Below are 23,812 nucleotides of genomic sequence, written 5' to 3'. Positions count from 1 at the left end.
TTGAGTTAAGTTAATATTGATGCATTTTTTTCAAGTAATCCTGAAGTTATTTGGTAGATTGTGTCACACCTGTGTAGAACACATGCTATCAATGCAAATTCACTCTTATTTATCTCGGTCATGTTTATTGACGATTAGTATAGTGTGTGTCGTGTGAATGTATTATAGTAATGCCACAGACAGCAATTGGTTGCATTTTATTTCCATTATTTTGTCTATGTTTAGGATCACGTAAACATGCAAACAGATCAGAACCAATGTGCATGAAGGTAATACAAGAGAACTCAAATTTACGCTCACATTAACCCTTCCTGTGCTGCACTCTTAAACTTTGTGGAAGTGGAATTCAATAAGCCACTAACTACGCCGGTCTCAATGTGTTCTGACTCAGTCTTGTCCCATTCTTGTCCCATTATTTTCCAAGATGAACTTGTCTGACTTCGGATTACTGTTGTGTTTGCATTGTAGCCCAAGAAAGAAATGTCAGCAACTGACCGACAGGCAGCCGGTGTGGTCAAGTTTCTTCAGTCCAGAGGTGCTTATTGCCTTAATGTTTTTGTCATTTCAAATGTTCTCACTTATTCACCAAGCATGACATTACAGCCTGATGCTTTCTTCATTTCAGGAGGACTATGCTGTATGTAAATGTAGATGTCTACTTTTAGCTGTATTGCTTGACGGAGAATGAAGCCTGCCACAAAGCGACATCAAAGGTGAGAAAAGGCAAATATATGTTTGCGAAGGTCATTTTTCCGACGCTCCTTTGGTCCGACGCGTCAATATTCCGAACAATTCCCATTGATCCTATAATAATTTAATAATAATAATTGTATTTGTATAGCACTGTGTCATACAAGGCATGTAACTCAAAGTGCTTAACAAATGGGAAAAAACATTGTTAGAGATAGATTTAAAAGGAGAGGTATAGAGGAGAGGCAGAAAAGCAGGAAGGCAGAGGAAGAAGAGATAGACAGAGAATGTAGAGTCATAAGGTCAACGTAGGTTAGGACCAGGATTCTTAGATGTGTAAGGTCCATAGTGGCTGGGCCTATCATAAGTCATAGATAGTCACACAGAGATTGGGCGCTCAGGTGCGGCCCCTGGTGGCATCAGGGGTGAGGAAAAACTCCCTTTCGCTTGATTCATAGTTTGTGAGGGGAAAAAAAAAGCTCAGTGAAGTCTGAGAAAAAAGACCCCCTGTAGTCAGGAAGAAACCTCAGGCAGAGACCAGCGGCCACCTAGGGGAGCCCCCTGCCAGGGCTGGATTGCGAGTAGTAAGGGCGCTGCGGCGGCTGGGACACTATGACGCCTTGGCAGCTAGGAGTTGGCAAGGATGAAGAGGTGGGTCTTCAGCTGCTTCTTAAAGGAGTCGACGGAGGTGGCTGATCGGATCTCGATGGGGAGGGCGTTCCATCTCTTGGGCGCATAGCAGGCAAACGCGGCGTCGCCGATCTTCTTCTGCGGGGGGGTGGGGGTCTTTAGCAGCTTGGCATCAGTGGACCTGAGAGCTCGAGCAGGGGCATAAAAAGAGAGCATGTCTGAGATATAGCTAGGGGCAAGTCCATTTAATGCTTTAAATACTGTGAGCAGAATCTTAAAGTCGATTCTGTATGAGACAGGTAACCAGTGCAGGTCTGCCAAGACAGGAGAGATGTGCTCTCTCATTCTGGTTCTTGTTAGGATTCTTGCCGCAGAATTTTGAATGAGTTGCAATTTGTCAATTTTTTTTGGGAGACCAGAGAAGAGCCCACTAACTCGAAATGAATACATTAAACCCTTTGCTCCGACAGCTCAATGTTCTGACCAATGGCTGTTTGGGGTCGGTCATCATTCTGCAGGTTGTATGTCCTACTCCTCTTTTCTCCGGTGTCAAGTAGACTTCAGCTGCATGGGCTGCGATGGCGTCTGATTGGTCAAGCTGTGCCCTTACTAAAACCACCCCTAAACCTAACCTGTTATTAATGCAATGTTTCCAAGTTTTAAATTTGTGCCTTGACCAAAACTTTCCATAAACCTAACCTGTCACAGACAGCTACATGACCACTGCGCATATCAGAGATGACAGTGATCTAAAGCAGCTGGTCGGAACATTTCGGGACAAAGGGTTTCATTTTATCGGGTAAAAGGTCTGTAAGACCAAGTGCTGTAGGATCAATGGAAAATTTCGGAATATTGACACATCGGACCAATGGAGCGTCGGAAAAACGAGCAGACCCCGTTTGGGTAGGCATACCATTTCATTTCAACATTAAATGTCACCAGGCAAGACTTAAACCCGCGACCCACATATAATGTGGCACACCTGTCCACTGGGCCACTTACACCTTCCTCACTGGTTAGGAAATTGTGTAATTTGCTGTTATCGAGACAAAACATAATCAGAAATCCTCAGAAATGAACAAGATTGGTAATTATTGTAGTTTTCACAGCCAGTGTTACCTCAGAGACTGCTTTAGGAAGACTGGTCCACTTTGATCTCATAAAATGCTAGTGTGAATGGTCTGATTGTCCCGTTCCCTTACATGTTGAAATTCTTTGCTACACTTCATTTATTAAACAGTGTTGTTTAACACCTTTTGAATAGTCCCCTAGTAAATTGAGTGTGTCCAAACGTTTGACCTGTATTTTACTTGCTTTCAAGAATGGTTTAAATATGGTTACGAAGTGGTTAAAGAATACTTGCCTTTATACTAACCGCTGTTGCCTATTTCACTTGAACTTAGTGGAACACATGCATTTACTTCATGTTGTATGTAAATAGTGACTCAGAAAATGCACTTTATTAATTATGTAAATAGTGACTCGGAAAAATGCACTTTATTAATTATTTTTCACGTTTCTTTGTTGAAAGGTTCTACACCTATTCTGATCTACTGTTCTACTATTGCTCCATCTGTTACTACTACTGCTGCTGCTATTACTACTACCACTTCTACGCCACTGAACTCATTAGAAATACAAGAAGATTTGAGTCCTGTGTCTGAGTACAGTCCTCTATCAATTGTGTAAAACCCAGTGCTGACATGCATCGCCAGAGTGGAAAACCGATACACCATTGGATGCCGATGACTGCCAGTGCATCACCGTTGCAACAGTGAGCCATCTGTCAGTGGACCACTGCCTAACCTGTGCATCACCCTGCTGACCAGTCAGCCAAATGACCAGTGGACAACCTCCTGCTGCCAGTGACCAAGAGGCCAAGATTCCACTGCACTGACACCACAACCCAACAGAGAGGGAAGACACTTCACCTGGGGGGCAGGAGGATAACGCTTAAAGGAAAAAGAAATGGAAGAAAAAAGGCTTGGATTAAGGTTTTACCTCCCACTTTGCTTCATCTCCCCTTTTGACATTCAGGAACCTTTTAGCCACTCTCCATGTCCATGCAACTGTCCCGACGAGCCGTCTTATACTGCTGAATTGCCTTTTGTCCAATAGCTCTTCGACTGCTGCTACTGTTGGTGGTGGAGTTTTGGGCTTGGACAGTGCATTGTTTTGGACTGCAATTGGGTGTTGTGGTTTCAGCTGACTTCGGGTGAGTTACTGACTTTGTCGGTCACTAAAGGAACTGCGCACCGCACTGCTACTCAGAATTTTCAGTTCGGTCTTCAGGACCTGCCTGATGATGTCTGCTGTGTTCATAGAACCTGCAATCCTTCACCAATCTCAGTCAGTAGAGTAGAGTAGAATAGAGTAGGTAGAGGCTTGGCTTAAGAACTTTCTTCTGGTGAGTGGTTCTGGTATTTGTTCTCACACTGTCTTTCACCAAGTTCTGGCCGAAACGCATTTCTTCTTGGAGAAGTTAATCTCCGGTGACATCTTTCAGCAAGTTCTGGCTGAGGTGCATTTCTTTCTTTCTTCTTGGAGAAGTTGATCTCCGCTGCCTTCTGAGATTGGTGGTGAATTCTGGGTACTGGGGGCATGGTGGATGTTGTCTCCCGGGAGGCCTCTCCTGTTGGTCTGGCTGGGGGTTCAGCGTGGCGGACCGGTGTGTGGTTCCTTCGGCTACCTTGGGGTGGGTGGCTAACAGGGTCAGTGGAATGCCTTGCTGAGCAGGCAGGAGGCGGTGTCGCTGGAGTGGGGAGCAGCGTACACTGCAGTGCTCCTCTGGGCTCAGCTGGGGGCACTGCACCCGGTTGCGGTCTGGGACGTGCATGGTCCGGGTCTGGAGCTCTGTCAACAACAGAGGCAGCAGTCAATGAACTATTGGATAAAGGGCGCTTCAGCCGTCTCGGGCGGCTGATCAGGGCAGTTGCATGGACATAGGGAGTGGCTGCGGGGTTCCTACGTGTTGGGAGGGGGAATGGGGGCATCTGGCACCATTGCTGTCGGCAAGGGGGAGGGTGTCAACTTCCCAGACATGGCCACTGGTGGGCTCGTTATGTGCGTTCGGGGACTACCGTGGAGCTGTCCCTCTTCGGCGCTGCCGAAGCTGCTGTCAAGGTCACCAAAAACCCCTGGTGGAGGAGGGGGCAGCCTTACTTTCAGTGTCTTCCTGACGGTGCTTATGATAGCCGCCAACCTTGCTAACGAAAGGCCATTGGATGCCAGACTTCACAGTCGTGTGGACTACATCAACTACATCACCCCAAACACACTGCGGCCCTGCACTCAAACTGGAGATTTCAAAACGGTTGACTACAACACCTACCCCTTCAAAAGACTGCAAGAAAAACGCAAGTCAGCCATTTCCGGAGGCCCTGGAGCCAATTTGCAGGCCTGAAGCTGTTCTTCCACCGCAAGTGGCACACTGCAAGAAGAAATTTTTCTATTGGAGATATTGTGCGACTCTGCAACCAAAATGCATTGTGGGGGCAATTCAAGCTAGCAAGACTTGTCAATGTGACCACTCCAAAGGCATTGTCCGGGACGTCCATGTAAAATTCCCCCCGCTCAAGTCAAGATTTCAAAGCAAAACAAAGTCCTGGGACCCACAAGGTACCACACTGCATCGGATTGTGCAACGCATCATCGTCCTCCTCCCAGTAGCGGAAGAAGTTAGGAAAATCACACCCATCATGCGAGCTGGTTTCTTCTGTGTCGCGCCACGCCATGATCAAGTCGGAGGTGTCGCACCGGGCGGTGTCTGGACACAGGCTCGCTTTGATGGACATCCTCCACGGTTCCTCGTTGCACTGGATGCGTGGTGTGACTGAAAAGGTAATGTAATTGATGTTTTTTCATCCAAGAGAATATCCTTAAATGGTATACTTTTAATGTCAAATTGGTTTCAGATGAATACGGAGAAGACTAAAGATATATTTTGATGATTAAAATGTATTAAAGATATCTATCTGTTCTACAATACTTGTATACTGCAGTACTCTGCACTGACCCCACTCTGTACTTGCTTGTATGTCGCTTTGGTTAAAAGTGTCTGCTATATGTAATGAAATGTAAATTGATTCTCATTTCATGGCCGCAGGAATTATCAACATAAGCCTAATGGCTTCTCTGCTGGTAAAGCTGTGTCGATGCCACTTCCGTGATGTGGGAGGAGCCCGTAAAAGTCCTCATTGGATATCACCTAGCAGAAATATATCTCCAATCTGCACTTAAAAACACTTAAAAGACATGTCAAATATTACGTACTATCAATTAGAGAAGGATTTTAGTTATAATAATGCTGAATTCACTTTTCCTTGTGCATATGAGTTTCGATGAGGACCTTTACGAACTCCTCCCAGATTACAGAAGTGGTGTTTACACCGCTTTACCAGCAGAGAAGCTATTTGGCTTATGTTCACTTCCTTCGATGTCTCCGCAGCTCACATGTCATTATAATATGTTTTACAAACCCATTAAAAATTAAAACATGGGTGTGGAACATAAAGACCAGGTGAAACCAGTTGGGGTGAAAAATGGCGATGATTTTGAATTGCAAGAGTCAAGGTTAACAAAAATGGACGCCTGGGTCAACAGAAACGAGAAGCTTTCGTATATATATATCGCAATAACTGGAAAGAAAGCAAAACACCACCTTCCAGCCTTACAAAGATTTAAATATATCTAAAAATAAAAGACAATAAAAGAGATGGGTCTAAAAAAACAATGTTTGCCACCAGCGAGAGAGAGAGAGAGAGAGAGAGAGAGAGAGAGAGAGAGAGAGAGAGAGAGAGAGAGAAGAGAGAGAGAGAGAGAGAGAGAGAGAGAGAGAGAAGAGAGAGAGAGAGAGAGAGAGAGAGAGAGAGAGAAGAGAGAGAGAGAGAGAGAGAAGAGAGAGAGAGAGAGAGAGAGAGAGAGAGAGAGAGAGAGAGAGAGAGAGAGAGAGAGAGAGAGAGAGAGAGAGAGAGAGAGAGAGAGAGAGAGAGGCAGGATATGCGGAAGTACACCTACATCCAGCGGGAGAGAGAGAGGGAGCGTTTCGAGGCTGACCGTGGCCGATGGAGCCCCTCACATCAGAGACGGCCGATCAGCCCCAGCGCCTCGCCATCACCCTCAGACAGAGTCACGAGGGAGGCTGAGCGACGTGTGTACAGGCATTCGTCTGAGAGAAGTGGCAGCTGTAGCTCTGTTTCCCCTCCTCCGCCACAGTTTGAGAAACCAGGCAAGTCCCCGATGGATTATAAGACGGAAGGTGCCGAAAGAGAAATGGAGTTGCTGGAGATGGAACGTGTTGGAGGGAGTGAACGAAGCAGAAGGGGCAGGCGGAAGGACAAGGGAGACAAGGAGAAGGGCGAGAGAGGCAAGTCGAGGAGAGGCAAAATGCCGTCTCCTTCAGTCTCTCACTTGGAGACTGATAAAGAGAGAGAGAGAGAGAGAGAGAGAGAGCCATCGTTGGCTCAGCCAATGGACACGTCTTCCCATGGGCACACCTGCACACATTTAGACGATCACGCCAAGCAGAGTGCCAGGCAATCAAATGATTAGTGGCAATTTAGTCATGACAGTGGTGGTAGAGCAGGCCCACGTAACATATGGTTTCTGTTCTTCCTTCCTCCTGCAGGTGTGGTATGCGCAACATGGACGAGAGGCTAGCCATCCTGAAAGGCAGCTGGCCCCCGGAGGTGAAGCAGCAGAACACCCACGGGTAGCTCATCAAGCTTATGTAAGCCTGCCACCCTGCCAGGGGAAGCAAGGGTCAGCCAGGCTTATTGTAGTAGCCCCCCAACTGTCAGCAACTCAGCTCTCCTCCTCCAACCCCCCTCCCTGCCCTGTCACGAACAACCAGCAACCCCAACTGTCACAGACTTAAAATCTGCAAGCCCCCCACCACCATTACATTATAAACTAATTCTAACCATCTCGACAGAGGGTGTCGACACACGTGTGCACTGAAATGACGAAAACCAGACCTATGAACAAACCAACTAACACGGTCAAGTCAGCCCTTGAGCATCAATGCTGAGTGGACACTGCTCCCCCCCTCCACTGACAAAACTGACACTCATAATCTACTCTCATTACAGGGGGGTGAGCTAGAACAGTGAACTTGGACATGCATACTTTTTCATTTCATTTTCATTACATCCGAGTACCGGTATGATCTCAACAATTATGTGACAATGTTTACTGCAACTGTTTTTTTTTTTTATATCATTTCAAAGCATGCGTGGGTTGGTATCATGCATACCTTACTATGCACTTTCACCCTGCTGGAACCCCCAGCCATATATCCTCCCTACAGGCCGTGCCCTGACATACAAAAATCTCCCTCCCTCTCTCCTCCTTTAATCTGTTTGTAACCAGCCCTGGCAGGGGGCTCCCCCAGCTGGCCGTTGGTGTCTGCCTCTCTGGAGTTTTTTTCCGAACTAAATGTTTTTTCCCCCTAAAATCTTAAATCAAGTGAAAAGGGGCCACATCATTCTGCCCTGAGCCTTGTGGCTATATGGCACTTGTTTTTTGGTCTAAACTTTCTGATTCTTGTGGACTTAATAGCAATAATAGAATATTAAAATGCCTTTACTATTTCCCAGTCGAAACGGTTTTCTGTCATTGTTTCTCAATAGTGGAATAAGCTACCAGGTGCTACAAGAGCAGGGTCATCCCTCTCAACCTTCAAGAAGATGGTGAAGACTCCTGTTCTGAGAGAGCTTCCTGGCTTTTAATACTAACATAACTAATTCTACTCGCCTTAGTTTTTATTTTAAGCCCCTTTCCTTAGTTTTTAGCTTCTTCCCTTAAGCCACTGCTTTAACATCTATTATGCACCTAAATTGTTTTTAACATCCTTTTTAACATCTTTAATTATGTTGCTACATCTTTTACCATGTGTTGGACATTTCTGTCAGTGTTGCAACTGTGCACTGTGCCTAGATGTCTTTGTTTACTTTGTAAAAATGCCTTGTTACCCTTCTCATTATTTTATGCTACATTTACCATGTGTTGGACAATGCTGTCAGTGTTGCAACTGCATACTACGCCTTTATGTCCTTGTCTACTTTTGCCAATTTTTAAATGCATCTTATTTTTTTTTGCTACGTTGTCTTTACTTTGTGTTGGACAAAGTTGTCAGTGTTGCAACTGTACAGTACATTGTTGCCTTACCCTGTTGCTTAAATGTTCTCCTTGGAAGTCGCTTTGGTCAAAGGCGTCTGCTGAATGCAATGTAATGTAAAAAAAAAAAATGTAATGTATTTTGACCCTATGGCTTCTGCCTTTACTTGTCTTTTTACACCAACCATAATTTATATTCTCATCAACCATATTATATTCTGTCTTGTAAAATAAAAAAATATCTTGATTTCGTGTGTGTGTATTTGAGAGGGTGTGGGCCAGTTCAAGTGGTTTGTGTGCGAGTGTGTGTAGTGCATGGTTGATGGTTTTCATTGGTTTTGTATCTGGGTTTGTGTGTATGTCTGACTGAATGTTCACTGCAGCTTTTTACTTAAGGTTTACATCATTACAAAGCATCCATGTGTTGGTATCATGCCGAATGTTTCATCCCCCGCATGACCGACTGACCGTGTGTTTAAGTGTGCTTGACAAAGGCCTGCAGCAGATCCCATAGCCTTTGCTGTCAACAGATTCCTTAAAATAATGAAATGAACCGGGGACATCCTTAATGGTCAGGCCACTCTCACTTCATATTTCACATCCAAGCCTTTCACAAGTTAATTTAATTACTTAGACATTTGTTCCAGTGAAGTAAATGGAGATGAGAAATGCTGTGATTATGGGTGGAGACTACGTTTTATTGCAAAATACTTCAAATGTACAAATTAACAGTTCTTTTAATTTTGAATATATGCTCCAGTAATTTAATATGATACAGCAGTTAAGCCTGTGAAAACTGACAAATCAACTCAATTCCCAAGGAAATGTGTAGCCTGTTGACATACTGTAAACATGTATGGCTGTACAATGTAAAAGCATAACAGAAATCAAGAACATTACTTCTGCACACTGACATTGAATTTGCAGCAATATGCTTTTTATCTAGCGGAAAAAATCATATGCCTTTTACATTTCAATTAAAAAGTAGCAAGGTTGACAGTAGTGGTATTGCTGTCCAGGGTTGCATAAGGACCAAAAAAATGGGCCTGGCATTTTTAGTTTAGTATCAGTCCCTCTTACATACAAGCTGCTGTCGTATCGGCAATCGGCTCACTCCACTTTCAATGTTGAAGATGGACCAATGGGCCGGTCCCTAAGAAAAATAGAACAGCATAGGCCCTTGAGGACTAGCGGCTCACAAGGAAAGGGAGTCAATAGTTCGATGCCCTTTCGGTACTTACCGCTTACGTCATACGACCCTAAACCTAACCTTAACCCTAAACCTAACCTTGACCCTAAACTTAAATCGCTTGTTTGAAATGTTTGATTACCGTGAAGTCACGAGAGGGCGTCAAACTAGTGGGTCCCCACAAGGAAAAGGCCCTGTATGCCAGCTTACCAGTCCAACCCTTCTATTATTCAAACATCTGAGATGCATCACAGTAGGTACGCAGGCACTGTAGGAATATAGAAAATATACAGGTCAATGTGATCATTAATGCCATTAGCTTAAGTAAGGGTTAACGTTCGGCGAGAAGGTCGCTACCGTGGAATAGCAGCACGACAGAGAGAATCTTTAGACCCCGACGCGGAGCGGAGGGGTCTTGTTCTCTCTGAAGTGCTGCTATTCCACAAAGCGACCGACTCGCCGAAAGTTAACCCGCTTATTATATGGATATACTTAAATGATTCACACATGGCCTATTTAATGTTAAGATTGTCGCTGCGCAAAACAAAACAGTGCCGTTGTGGAACACCGCTAAGCAACAGTAGCCAGGACAGGTGTTGTCTATCACAGCAGCTGATTAGAGTCTTGTTGAAAAGTCGCTTTAGCAGTGAAACGTCTTGTTGCCATTGACAGCGGTCTGTTATAGACCAACCCGTCCGTTATCGAAAAATAACAGACGTGCGAACGTTGGGGAGCCCCGTTGAAATGAATGGAGCATTCGACCGATGACGTCACAACCATATAATAAGCATAGAGAAAGAACTAATACTGAAAAGTCATCCCATGAGGTCATTCATCACATGAGGTCTTTTGTTGATACAACGGAACACAAGCTGCACAGTACGTTCAGACACACTAAGCCATTGTTACTAAGATATGTTACAAAAGTATCGTGAAAGTCTCTGAAAGTACTCCGGATGATTCTGATAGAAGCTACAATTAGGACAACCAATCAAAATTGGCAAGACAGGTGTAACAAAACTACCTTACAGACTGTTGGAGGGCAGAACAGCGCTCTTCCAGGCTCTTCTCCGATGATACAACTGTATAGATGTATTATTGTATTTTGACCTGAGTATCCTCAGTAAACTTTTGACAATTATTTGGCAAAATCTCTGCCTCTGCGTTTTGATCCTTCCACCTGTGAACACCTTTTATTCTTACAGCACCTACTCTCCCCTCTCCCCAGTAGGCTACCTGAACCAAACATCTAGTAGAGCAAGATACATCAAGCCCATACTTTTCCTGGATCCATGTGATGTCAGGTGAACGCCACTTTAGGAGACCTTTGGTTAGGAGACCTTTGAGCACATTATGTTGAGTTCCCTTAGTGATGTATGGCGGTAGTGTACATCATATGCAAGCAGCCACAGAAAGAGAAGAACAAGGAGGGGACAATGTCCCCTTAGGAGACCACACTCGCGGACTCTTGCGGACTCGCGGACTCTCGTCCTCCCTTGCTCACTTGCCTGCTTGTGACCTCCTGATGACATCACTGATGAAAGAAAATTAATTCAATATCTTGCAACAGCACAATTCTAATGTCATTTTCTCATTTGCAATCGTGATGGTGAATGAATAACAATCCCCCAAAAGCTGTTGTGACTAGGCTTACAACGGGGAAACTTTTCTCCACGGAGGCGGGGCGACAGCAAAACGAGGACGGGAGTCCGCATATTGGAACGCACTCCTATCTTTGCCTGTGCTAGGCTGCCTGTTTGCCATAGTCACATGTTCTTCTCAGTCCAATCATATTTCATCTCCAAATTCACCTTTGGCAACTCAGATACCACTTCGATAAAATACCACTGGTTGCAAAAGAAAAAAAAGGTTTTTCATAAAAGACAAACTTACTACCTCTAGGCTACTGAATATAAAAATGATTAATATCAGTATTATTTAAGACTTTTATTCATGGCTTTATTGATCAATTATCTGTTGAAGAATATAAAATGTAAAATACTGATCATGAGTTTTAAATGTTTTAACAAAATAGTTGCTGTCAGGCAGAAACCTTTTATCTCCACTTTTCATTGATTATGTAGACAGGAATTTATAAATGAATAAGTAATAAACAATCATTCCAACATTAAAGTTGATTATTAAATAATTTAACATACACATATACTCGTGGAGACCGACCAGTAGTTCTGATTTACATTTTATAATGAATAAAGAACGAATATAAAATAATGTTTTAAAAAATAGATATGGCGGTATGAGGTTTCTGCTGCACAGTAATTTTTAACAGCGACCGTGTCTTGGGGTGATAGTGTGTGTGTGTGTGCGTATCTTCCTCAGCTGATGGGGGCGCCGGTGGTCACTAGTTTGTAGTAGGCGCCTTTCTTGGCCATCAGCTGCTCGTGGTTGCCCTGCTCGATGACGTAGCCACGTGACATCACCGCGATGATGTCTGAGTTCTGGATGGTGGAGAGCCGATGGGCGATCACGATACACGTGCGGCCCTCACGAGCCTTATCAAGAGCCTCCTGCACTGTCTGTAATACAAAACACACACATACACACACACACACACTGTCATTATGATAGGCAATCGCGATACACATACCTTAAGGCACAAGCCTTATCGAGAGCCTCTGATACTATCTATTATAAAACACGCACATACACACACACACACACACAGTGTACCTTCTCGCTCTCTGTGTCCAGTGCGGAGGTGGCTTCATCCAGCAGCAGTATCTTGGGGTCGCGTATGATGGCTCGGGCGATGGCTATCCGCTGCTTCTGACCACGAGACAACTGAGAACCCTGGGCACCTACGTTAGTCTCATACTTCTGTAGACACACACACACACATACACACACGTTAGTCTTGTTACCCTTTCTGTGTGTGCACAGAAGTACAAGTAAGTGAAGACAAGAAAAGGTAATAATCAGTGAATAATAGGGTCTAATGTCTGTGTGTCCTGGTTTGTGTGTACTCCACCTCTGGCAGGTTCATGAATGTAGTTAAGCCTTCCTGGAGGCTGGTGTGTGTGCGTGTGTGTGTGTATTCCACCTCCGGCAGGTTCATGACAAAGTCGTGCAGCTGAGCCTTCCTGGAGGCGGCGATGATGTCGTTCATGCTGATGTCGCGGTTATGGTCGCCGTAGCGAATGTTCTCGGCGATGCTGCAGTCGAACAGGATGGGCTCCTGGGACACAATGCCGATCTTGGAGCGCAGGAACGCCACGTTCACCTTAGTGGAGTCGTGGCCATCCACCAACTGCAACACACACACACACACACACACACACACACACACACACAGAGGCACACACACACCGTAGAAAAGACAGTAGAGAGTAGAAGAGAAGGAAAGTAAAGAATGAGAGAGGGAAAGATTGCTTCTGTGTGTATGTGTGTGTGTGTCTTTAAACCCATCAGACAAGGCAGCTGAGATTTATCTGTTCCCAGAATGGTATTGACCAAAGTCATATACGTATTTCTAAAGCTTAAGGCTCAGTGTAATGTAGTAGTAGTGTAGTGCTATGGTAGTAAATTAGCTGTTGCTTTCAAAGTGAGAAGTCCGCACACTTAGAATCCTTTTTGTTATATTTCATTATTTCATGGCAGGATTACGTTTTGACCTCAACGGTCTTCATCAGATTCTCCTTCGTCCTGCACCTTTTCCTGGGATGTGCACAGTCCTCTCCTTCAACTCTGGTCAATACCATTCTGGGAACAGATCATTTACCAAAGTCATATACGTATTTCTAAAGCTTAAGGCTCAGTGTAATGCAGAAGTATGTAGTGCTATGGTAGTAAATTCTTTTCAATGTCTATTACAGCATTTCACTGGCGGAATGGTGCGCATTAGGAGACTAGACCCTCTTCAACAATCTACTGCTTTGTAAACACACATGGTGGACCAGGAGATCACGAGAGAGAGAGAACAGTAAATATTGACAAAGCTGCCTCTAAACCTTCTCTTCTCTTTCACTCTCTTCTATATTTACTGCCCTTCTTCTGTCTACTGTCTTTTCTGCTGTCTGTGCATGTGTGTGTGTGTGTGTGTGTGTGTGTGTGTGTATGTGTGTGTGTGTGTGTGTGTGTGTGTGTGTGTGTGTCGTACCACAATGGCATGGTCTGGATCATAGAAGCGTTCCAGCTGTATGCTGGTGTGTGTGTGCGTGTGCGCGTGTGTGTGTGTGCGTGTGTGTGTGCGTGTACCACAATGCCATGGTCTGGATCATAGAAGCGTTCCAGTAGCTGGATGCTGGTGCTCTTTCCGCATCCACTGCTGCCCACGAAGGCTAAAGTCTGGCCGGGTCGCACACTCACCTAAACATACAGGAAACAACCATTAAAGGAGAACTGCCTGCCAATTTCAACATGCAGTGGTTTTGCTTAAACTACAGTTGCCCTTACAGTCCTTTATGATACCTCAGTCATTCTAACCGTGCGAATAGACCAGGCGCGATGCGATTCAAGCGACAGAGTGCAGCAGCAAGCGATACGAGCGATTGAGGAGACTAGAGTATGTCCGTACAGGCAGAAGGCAAAGCATTCAAGCATTCCCATTGGCTGTGGTCACTGACCTCTATACAGTCATTGGCTGTCGCGGCTTGTCGCCAAACCGCGTCATAGAAAGTTGAAAAGATTTCAACTTCAAACTGTCGCACTCGTCGCGCAAATCGCTCTAGTCTCCAGAATCGCTTTTGTCGCGCGACTCAATACAAAGTCAATTACTTCCGTCGCTCGCCTCGCTCAGATCGCCGCTGGTGTATTTCTGCGGTAACAGGGACATGGTTGTTTACCATGTTTAATGTCTTAACACCCCATGCCCCATAGAATGGCAAGGGCATTTATTGACCAGATATCTCCTTTAAAGGTGCACTGTGTAGGACGGTGGTCAGAGGCGGTGTTGAAACTATGGTGCATGCTGAAATTTTGCTGCCAATAGTCAAATTAATTCTTTTGAGTAATAAACTAATATTTACTAGTATGACTAAAATACTGTTCATTTTGCTGCTAAAAATGTCAATTCCTGGAAATTCAAAATGGCGGACATGGAGAAGATCCCCTCTTTCATGTCATAATGAATATCTTGAATTTGATGGCGGTGGTAAATATTCATGAACATAACATTTGCGAATGGGGCAGCATGAGTTCTGGAAATTAACTACTAGAAATATTACAGCACTCAATACCATAACAACTTCAATTTCAAAACATAACATTAGTTGAGTCAGGTCAAATGCTCACCGTCAGTCCATTCAGGACCTGGATGTCTGGACGTGTTGGGTATGTAAACTTACAGTCCTCAAACTGCAGCTCCCCACGGAAATCACTCTGGAGAGAAAGAGAGAGAGGAAGGGGAGATGAGATACATACAGTAGTAAGGGAAGAGAGAAGGAGATGAAGAGATAGAGAGGAAGGGAGGGGAAAAGAGGCATAAGTGAGGGGGAGAGAGAGAGAGTGGGGGGGTAAATGATGAGTCTGGTATTATTTACCGACCCCAGCCCTATATTGCCACTTTAACTCTCCAAGACAGAGCAGGACAAGCAACCCGACTGAATCAGAGGTCCTCTGGATACCTTCTTTGGGGTGCACATATATAGTATGCACACACGTGTATTTTATGCACATACATATTTTTGTTGAAATCCACATAAAATAGTTCCTGTTGCACATAGTAAAATGACTTCACAACTGAAATGTTTTCTTTCCCTATGGATTGAGATATGTGGAAATGAAGTTGCTGCTTACAGAGAGACTAGGAACACTCCTGGACACTTTATGGCCACTTTGTTTTGGCTTCTATGTTAACACTGTGGACACTTTACACTTTATATTTTGGGTGTGTGTGTTGTGTGTGTGTGTGTGTGTGTGTGTGTGTGTGTGTGTGTGTGTGTGTGTGTGTGTGTGTGTGTGTGAGAGAGAGATGCCTTGGCAAAATGTATGCAACAGTAAGCTATATATGATTATTTTATGTGTAAATATGTGTGTTATGTTTTGTGGGCAATGTCTTTATTTATGTGTGTATGCTACTTGACACCTTAATTTCCCCCTGGGATCAGTAAACGATACTCTACTGTACTCTCTCTACTCTACTGCTTCAAAAGCTCAACCAGAGATATAACAATGTAGTGATTTTCCAAAAGGGTACCCAAACTTCCTCATACCACTGTATTCCATATACCATATGAGTGCTATACATGCTAACATCAAACACTGTAGTAGTATTATATGAAATAAACACGAATAAATACCCATTTGTCTCCCTGGGTGCTGTAGACACTGATAGATGGTATTCGGTCCAGCAGCTGGAAGAAGCGGGCAGCAGAGATCTTGGCCTTGGCATAGTCAGGAGTGTAGGAGGAGGCTCGGCCCAGCGCTGTACCACTCGTCACGATCGCAGAGATCACCCTGAAGGGAGGGAGGACACAGATACAGAGATGTAGGGAGAGACGGAGAGAAAATGAGACGGGGAAAGAGACAACAGAGAAGACGAGAGAAATTAGCATGCCATGATATTCCACCATTACAATATTTTGCAATACAATCTTAAACTATCACCCCAGCTCCCCCACTCCTGCCCGCCGCATTTGAACACCCCTCTCTTCCAAAAAGCCCCATCAGCTGGATAACAAACCTGACACCCCCTCCTCAACTCCCCCTAAATCCTCACCTCCTTACCTGAAGTGTGGTCCCTCCTGTCATAATAGGTGTCTTCATTCAAGACACCAGCTACACCTAAACAAAACCACCTAACCAATCCCTACGCCCCCTCACCCAAATATCACCTCCCCACCCCCTTCCTACACACACACACACACACACACACACACACACACACACACACACACACACACACACACACACACACACACACACACACACACACACACACACACCTGCTTACCTGAACACCATGCTGAAGTGCAGTCCCTCCTGCCTGACCAGGTACCCTCCAAACCTATAGGAGGCGCTGTTGGCGAGGAAGACGATGCACTGGGCGAAGCCGTAGCAGGCTCCATACACCTTAGCCTTGTTCAGTGCCGCTCGGTACGGGGCCTCCAACTGCACCTCGTATGCCTCCACGAAGCTACGCTCTTTACCCAGGCCGGCGATGGTGCGGATGTTGTTTAGAGCTTCGCCTGAGATCTAGTGGAGGAGGGAGAGAGAGAGAGAGAGAGAGAGAGAGAGAGAGAGAGAGAGAGAGAGAGAGAGAGAGAGAGATATGAAAAGGATGAGACTTGTTGGCCTCCAAGAAGCTGCACTGTTTACCAAGTGCTGGTATAGCATTAATCGAGCAACCTGCGTGAGTTCTGGCAGACCACGTAGTCAACGCGCCCTTTTGTCTACTGGCTGACGCCGACCCTTCCCATACAACTCTCCGCTAATCAGCTGCGCTTTGGTTAATCAGCTGCAACTCACAATTGGATGCTGACATGGCGCGCTTTATTTAAACTATCGAATTTGTTTTCCTGTCATTGCTTTTTGCTGCTTGTTTTGCTCCCACCACCTCCCCTGCTCCACCAGACAAATCATTGTCAAACAATGTCATGTTGTTGTTGCTTGCTCTGTTCTAGGTTTTTTTTTTGCCTTTCCAGCTAAATGGAAGGCACACCACCTGAGGATGCTGCTGTTCCCTGTATTGGCTTCCATGGAGCTCATGGAGAAGCCGGGGAACTTCCTCCGAACAGAGCCATACCCCCAAACACAAATTTATGCATTCAGAAATAAATCTTCTGAAATATATCTCTGTTTCCCGTCTCATTTTTGACTAGAGTGGATCTGACAGAAATATTATGTTTAGAGCATCAACTGAGATCTACGTAGAAGAAGAGATTAGGGATTAAGAGGGGAAGGAGAGAGGCGGGGGGAGAGAAAGAGCATAGAAGTGAACTGAAGTGAAGTGAAATTAAGTGAAGTGAAGTGAAGTGAAATGAGGAGGAATAGAGAGAGGTACACACACACACACACACACACACACACACACCTGTCCTGCGTTCTCCATGGCTTGTTTGTCCTGTTTGGCGAACCCCGTTAGCATCTTAGCCTGGAAGCCCCCGGAGAGGGCGAGGAACGGCAGGAAGCCGAGGATGACTAGCGTTAGCTTCCAGCTAAAGTAGAAGGAGATGATGATCGCCACGCCAATGTTTGTCAGGGAATTCACGATCATGCCGATCTGAGAGCCTGTTGCCTGGGAAAAAACACATACAGACGAAAAAGATAAGCATTTCTTTCATACATGGACTCAGGGCTCTAACACCCTAACAATAAAAGTTCAGTTTGGCTAGTAGAACAGCTTATGCTACTTTGCCACTTTGACCCAATACTGAAGTGTGTGTGTTTGGCTACTAAGATCCGTGAGCCATTTTTGCAGGTGATGAAAATGATTTTTTTTAGGCCTGCTAAAATTTGTACATGGCACATACTATTAAAGTGGCCCATTCCTTATTTTCTTCATATTAAAATTAAGACAGACATACCCATTCCATACACTGCCACATCTAGACACTGTTCATGGACTGTATGAATGCCTACGTGTAGGCTACTTTGAAACTATACTATACAACATAAGATTTTATAAAACTTGTAAGTTAAAAAAAAATGTAGCCTTTAAACGTTTTAAACGTTCATGACATGTCATGATCGTTGGTGTGTGCATGCGTGTGTGTGTGTGTGTGTGTGTGTGTGTGTGTGTGTGTGTGTGTGTGTGTGTGTGTGTGTGTGTGTGTGTGTGTGTGTGTGTGTGTGTGTGTGTGTGTGTGTGTGTCACTGACCCCCTGTACTTGTGAGGCGTCTGTAGCCAGTCGTGTGGTGAGGGCTCCAGGGCTGTTCCTGTGGTCATCAAACCAGCCAATCTCTTGGCCCAGCATGGCCTGGAAACCCAGACGACGCAGCCGGCGCGTCAACAGCTCACCAGACTTGGAGAACGCATAGCCCTGTGAGGGAGAGGGATGAGAGAGATTAATTTTTCTGTGTGCTTTTTTACCTTACCTTGCATTACGTCACTCAACTGACGCTTTTACCTAAAGCAAATTAGAGTTATTTACAGGGTATTATTGGTTACAGTCCCTGGAGCACTGAGGGCTTAGGTGCCTTGCTCAAGGCCACTTCAGCCATGGATGGAGGAGTAGAGAGAGTAGAGGGTGGGATTCAAACCTGCAACCCTCTCATCTTAAAGGAACATTGTGTGAGATTTTTAGTTGTTTATTTCCGGAATTCATGCTGCCCATTCACTAATGTTACATTTTTCATGAATACTTACCACCACCATCAAATTTTAACTATTCATTATGACTGGAAAAATTGCGCTTTTCATACATGAAAAGGGGGATCTTCTTTGAATTTCCTAAAATAGCCATTTTTAGCTGCAAAAATGACTGTACTTGGACCATACTAGAAAATATTTGTTTATTTCTTAGTAAACTGTCATGTAAAGATCAAATGTGGCAATAGGCAGCCCGATTTCAATGAGCAGCATAGCTGCAGTACCTTTTTTGACCATTTCCTGCACAGTGTACCTTTAAGACCAGGTCTCTACCCATTAGGCCACAGATGCCCTCAAGTGTGTTTTAAGTGCTACTTGTTTGGTGTAGCCCTTTCATACAGATGGAATCTCTGGCGATCTCATTCCCTAGTGGCTGGAAAAAAACCACAACTACATCAAAAACGTAACTACATCAACTACAGCATCAACATTGCTGTGCCATTACAGAGAGTCAAGTGTCAAGTTTAGACATGGTCACTACTAATTTTGGTGACAAAAAGGTTATAACAGAGTCTCTGCATGAAAGGGTTAAATTGCAGAATTTGTATCAATTTCAAATCCTCTGTGCAATTACAGTTATACATAAGAATTTGCCAATAAAGCACATTTGACTTGACTTGAGGCTGGGCAGAAGGGCCCCAGTGTGTGGTGTTGGCTATCCCATAATGCATCATTCACCTGCAGCATCTGTGTGAAGAAGGATGTGAGTCCCACCAGCACGAAGAACAGGCAGATGCCGTTAATGGCATTACGCTGCTCTATTGGATCAGGCATGGTGAACGTCTAAAGGAGTGATGCACATCACATTACATTACATTACATTATGTTGCATTGCATTTAATTACATCACATGGCATGCTATCAAATTATATTACATTTACATTACATTAGATTCCTCTCTCTCTCACACACACGCACACACACACACACATGCGTGCACACATACGTACAGCGAGGATCTGACTGAAGAGTAGTGAATATACAGGGTTGACTCCTCCGTTCACTGCGGCCCCTATGGAACCAAATAACATGTACGGCCACTCGGGGGCGTTGTACTTCAGAATGCGCGCCACAGGAGCGGGCTCCACTACCTCCTCTTCATCATCATCATCAGGAAGAGCTGTGGCCTACACACACACACACACACACACACACACACACACACACACACACACACACACACACACACACACACACACACACACACATTGTACGTCAGAATAAGCACTACAAGAGCTGGCTCAACCATCCCCTCTTCTTCTTCATCTTCAGAGAGAGCTGTAGCCTACATACCTGCACACACACACTAATATACACACACATCCACACGCACACGGACACGGACACACACACATACACACGCATGCACAGTCACACCCATACACATGCACGTTACGTATGCATGTGTGCGTGTATGCATGAGTGTTGTTAACCTGTGATCGTGGTCCCAACTCTCCCGCAATGCCAACTGAAGATTCTGGAACAATGCTGGACAGCTGAGACTTAGTCCTCTGGCGAATAGATGCCCTACAGAGAGAGAGAGGTGTGGGGGCGAGATATGTGGAATTTATAATGTCCTATTGTTTTGTTTTTGATATTTCTTTTTCAGAAATGTATACATTTCAGAAATGTTCCTTTCCCCAATCCTTAAAGTTTTGTGTAAATATTGTATTCATGTTTAAATAGTGAAAAATTCTGCACACTTAAAATCTCTTTTTCTTTGATGTTTTATTACATGGCAGGATTACATTTCGACCATTGTCTTCATCAGATTATCATCAGAATCTTCATCAGGGGAATAAAAACATTGCCATACAATAAGGGGTGCAGACTCCTCAATCCAAACTTCCAAGTCTGCCTTTCTTGGTATGTGCACAATTTTCACCCTCAACTGAAGAAAGTTCTTCCCTTTTTAAATTTGAATTACGAGTGGTAGACTCACCCTGTGCGTGTGTGCGTGTCTGCGTGTGTGTATGTGTGTGTGTTCTCCACTCACCGTAAGCTGGCTCTGTAGCTCCCTGCTCTGACCAGCAGGCTGTTCTTCCCTGCTTCTTCATCGGCTTTATCCTCTGCCACTGCGCACGCGCGCGCACACACACGCACACGCACACACACACACACACACACACACACACACACACACACACACACACACATACACACACAAAGAGTATAGAAGACGTATTTACACATGTTCACGCACACACAATTTCGGTATATAGAGTATGCTGCTCACACTCATTCTTCTGCAATCTTCTACACAAAGACAAGAAAAGGGTTGCTGTGTAGATAGATTGTTTGTATTGTGCCATACTGTTTGGACTACAGTTACATGGAGCAACATGTTACACTGTTGTGGAGTAACACGTTACATGAAGCAACATGTTACACTGTTGTGGAGTCACACGTTAAGTCAGAAGCAATATGGAGTAACTCTGAAATGTGAGTGTGCCCAATTCAGGGTCATTGACCCGTACTACACACAGTTAACACACACACAGGCACGTTTCATCCGTGTGTGAGGACGCGTGTTAGAGCTTTGTGTTAGTTGTGTGTGTGTGTGTGTGTGTGTGTGTGTGTGTGTGTGTGTGTGTGTGTGTGTGTGTGTGTGTGTGTGTGTGTGTGTGTGTGTGTGTGTGTGTGTGTGTGTGTGTGTGTGTCCAAAACACACAGCAGACCAGTTGGACTTTGGTGTGGCACTGGGGCCTTTATCAGGAGTCTCCTTATTCCACACTACAGTGCACATGTGGAAAATAAGCCCTCAGTCATGTTTACACTAGCACCAGTGTATGTTATGTTTGTATAATGTAGAAATATAAAAATAGGAGTAAAATGACTAATTAATAAGCCCTCAATGATGTTTACACCAGCACCAGTATCACTGTTATGCATGTATAATAAAGAAATATTAAAATAGATTTTTACCAACTAATAAGCCCTCAGTTTACACTAGCACTAGTGTTACTGTAGTGCATTACTTTTTAGAAATATGAAAAATATGAAATATGAGTATTACACTGTAAAACATTGCAAGTCAGTTAACCCAACTTCAGAAAGCAGGGCAACTTACCTTTTTACGTTTAACTTACCAACTTAATTTTTTACATCTGGCTGCAATGTTTTACAGTGTACATAAAATATTCAAAATGGATATTGCTAATTATTGTAATAATCCCTAAGACTTAGGGCCTAAGTTATGTTTACATTTGCAGCAGAGTCACTGTGGTGAGTAACTTTGTAGAAATAGATATTACTTGAGTCGGGGTGAGGGGTTATGAAAGAGACAGTAAGATACACTTTGTGCGTGCATGCATGTGCATGTGTGTGTGTATGTGTGCGTGTGCGTGTGCGTGTGCGTGCGTGCGTGTGTGTGTGTGTGTGTGTGTGTGTGTGTGTGTGTGTGTGTGTGTGTGTGTGTGTGTGTGTGTGTGTGTGTGTGTGTGTGTGTGTGTGTGTGTGTGTGGATTTGAGCGTGTGACATACTCTTGCGAGCCTTCTCGTTAAGTGCCTGGTCTCCTTGGCTCTGCAGCGTGACCAGTGTAAAGTAGACTCCTTTCCTCTCCAGCAGTTCGTCGTGACGACCGCGTTCCACCGCTCGGCCGCGCTCGAATCCCACGATGACGTCTGCGTTCTTGATGGTGGAGAGACGGTGGGCGATGGAGATGGTGGTACGGCCCATACTCCCCTGAAGAGAGGGGTTAAATGTGAAAGGTTAAAGGTTATGGAGTAGGGTTCATATTAATGTAGGGGTGTTTTTGATAGTGAGACCATGGGCGATGGAGATGGTGGTATGGTCCATACGAACCTGTGAGTGAAAGCTTAAAGGGACACTGTGCAGGAAATGGTCAAAAAAGGTACTGCAACGATGGTGCTCATTGAAACTGAGCTGCCTATTGCCAAATTTGATCTTTACACAAAAGTTTACAAAGTAATAACCAAATATTTGCTAGTATGGTCCAAGTACAGTAATTTTTGCAGCTAAAAATGGCTATTTTTGGAAATTCAAAATGGCGGACCATGGAGAAGATCCCCCTTTTCATGTATGAAAAGTGCAATTTTTCCAGTCATAATGAATACTTGGAATTTCGTGCTGGTGTTAAATATTCATGAAAAAGGTAACATTAGTGAATGGACAGCTTGAAATCTGGGAATAAACAACTAAAAATCTCACACAGTGTCCCTTTAACACTGAATGACTCGTTTTATTCGGATGAAGCTGCTGAGGTCTACAGTTACCAGGTGTCTCACCTTGTCCAGGGCCTCCTGTACGACGGCTTCGCTCTCGTTGTCGAGAGCAGAGGTGGCCATGTCCAAGAGGAGGATTCTGGGATTGCGGACGAGGGCGCGCGCGATGGCGATTCGCTGCTTCTGCCCGCCACTCATCTGGCCACCGCCCTCCCCTACCAGCGTGTCGAATTTCTACAGACCAACACATAACACACACATACACACGCACCCGCACCCGCACGCGCACTCATACACACACGCACACGCACACGCACACGCACACACACACGCACGCACACACACACACACATACACACACACACACACACACAAACACATCACTAATCACATCAACTAAAGACATACACAAATGCACATTGAAGTGGTGGACTATCACTGATTCTTGAAAGTTTGGCAAAAACATGTCCCTGTAGTAAAATATTAATTCTGTTGAAAATCAACTAAATTTTCACAAACAAAATGAACCCAGGTAATGGCCAAGGTGTCTGTCACACGAATACAGAGTTGTTTGAAATATTTAAGTGTAATTTTATTACTTTTCATGGCTATAAACCTGTCCACTCCCTGTAAAAACGCCTGTCCCAAGGACTGGCATCATCATTTCAATTGACTTAAAATACAAAAATCACTAACAGAATTGAACAATATCACCATGATGTGGAAGACCATAT

The 23,812-nt window shown here is 44.5% G+C and overlaps 1 protein-coding gene across 1 annotated transcript in view; it reads right to left on the bottom strand.

Annotated features, from left to right (window-relative positions):
- Positions 1-11,557: 11,557 nt before the first annotated feature.
- Positions 11,558-23,812, bottom strand: part of abcb11b (ATP-binding cassette, sub-family B (MDR/TAP), member 11b) — a 23,178-nt gene continuing 10,923 nt past the window's right edge. The window contains exons 16-30 of the mRNA XM_063211505.1: positions 23,142-23,312; positions 22,377-22,578; positions 20,890-20,968; positions 20,327-20,420; positions 19,844-20,020; positions 19,572-19,676; positions 18,403-18,564; positions 17,616-17,819; positions 16,536-16,777; positions 15,883-16,039; positions 14,876-14,962; positions 13,841-13,951; positions 12,687-12,893; positions 12,317-12,463; positions 11,558-12,162 (exon numbers count right to left, since the gene is read on the bottom strand). Coding sequence (XP_063067575.1) covers positions 11,962-12,162; positions 12,317-12,463; positions 12,687-12,893; positions 13,841-13,951; positions 14,876-14,962; positions 15,883-16,039; positions 16,536-16,777; positions 17,616-17,819; positions 18,403-18,564; positions 19,572-19,676; positions 19,844-20,020; positions 20,327-20,420; positions 20,890-20,968; positions 22,377-22,578; positions 23,142-23,312 — 2,346 coding nt within the window. The 3' untranslated portion in view covers positions 11,558-11,961. The remainder of the gene's footprint in view (positions 12,163-12,316; positions 12,464-12,686; positions 12,894-13,840; positions 13,952-14,875; positions 14,963-15,882; positions 16,040-16,535; positions 16,778-17,615; positions 17,820-18,402; positions 18,565-19,571; positions 19,677-19,843; positions 20,021-20,326; positions 20,421-20,889; positions 20,969-22,376; positions 22,579-23,141; positions 23,313-23,812) is intronic.

Source organism: Engraulis encrasicolus, chromosome 12, assembly GCF_034702125.1.
Source record: "Engraulis encrasicolus isolate BLACKSEA-1 chromosome 12, IST_EnEncr_1.0, whole genome shotgun sequence".
Taxonomy (NCBI): Eukaryota; Metazoa; Chordata; class Actinopteri; order Clupeiformes; family Engraulidae; genus Engraulis; species Engraulis encrasicolus.
Note: the sequence above shows the minus strand (reverse complement) of the source record. Positions and strands in the feature narration are given on the sequence as shown.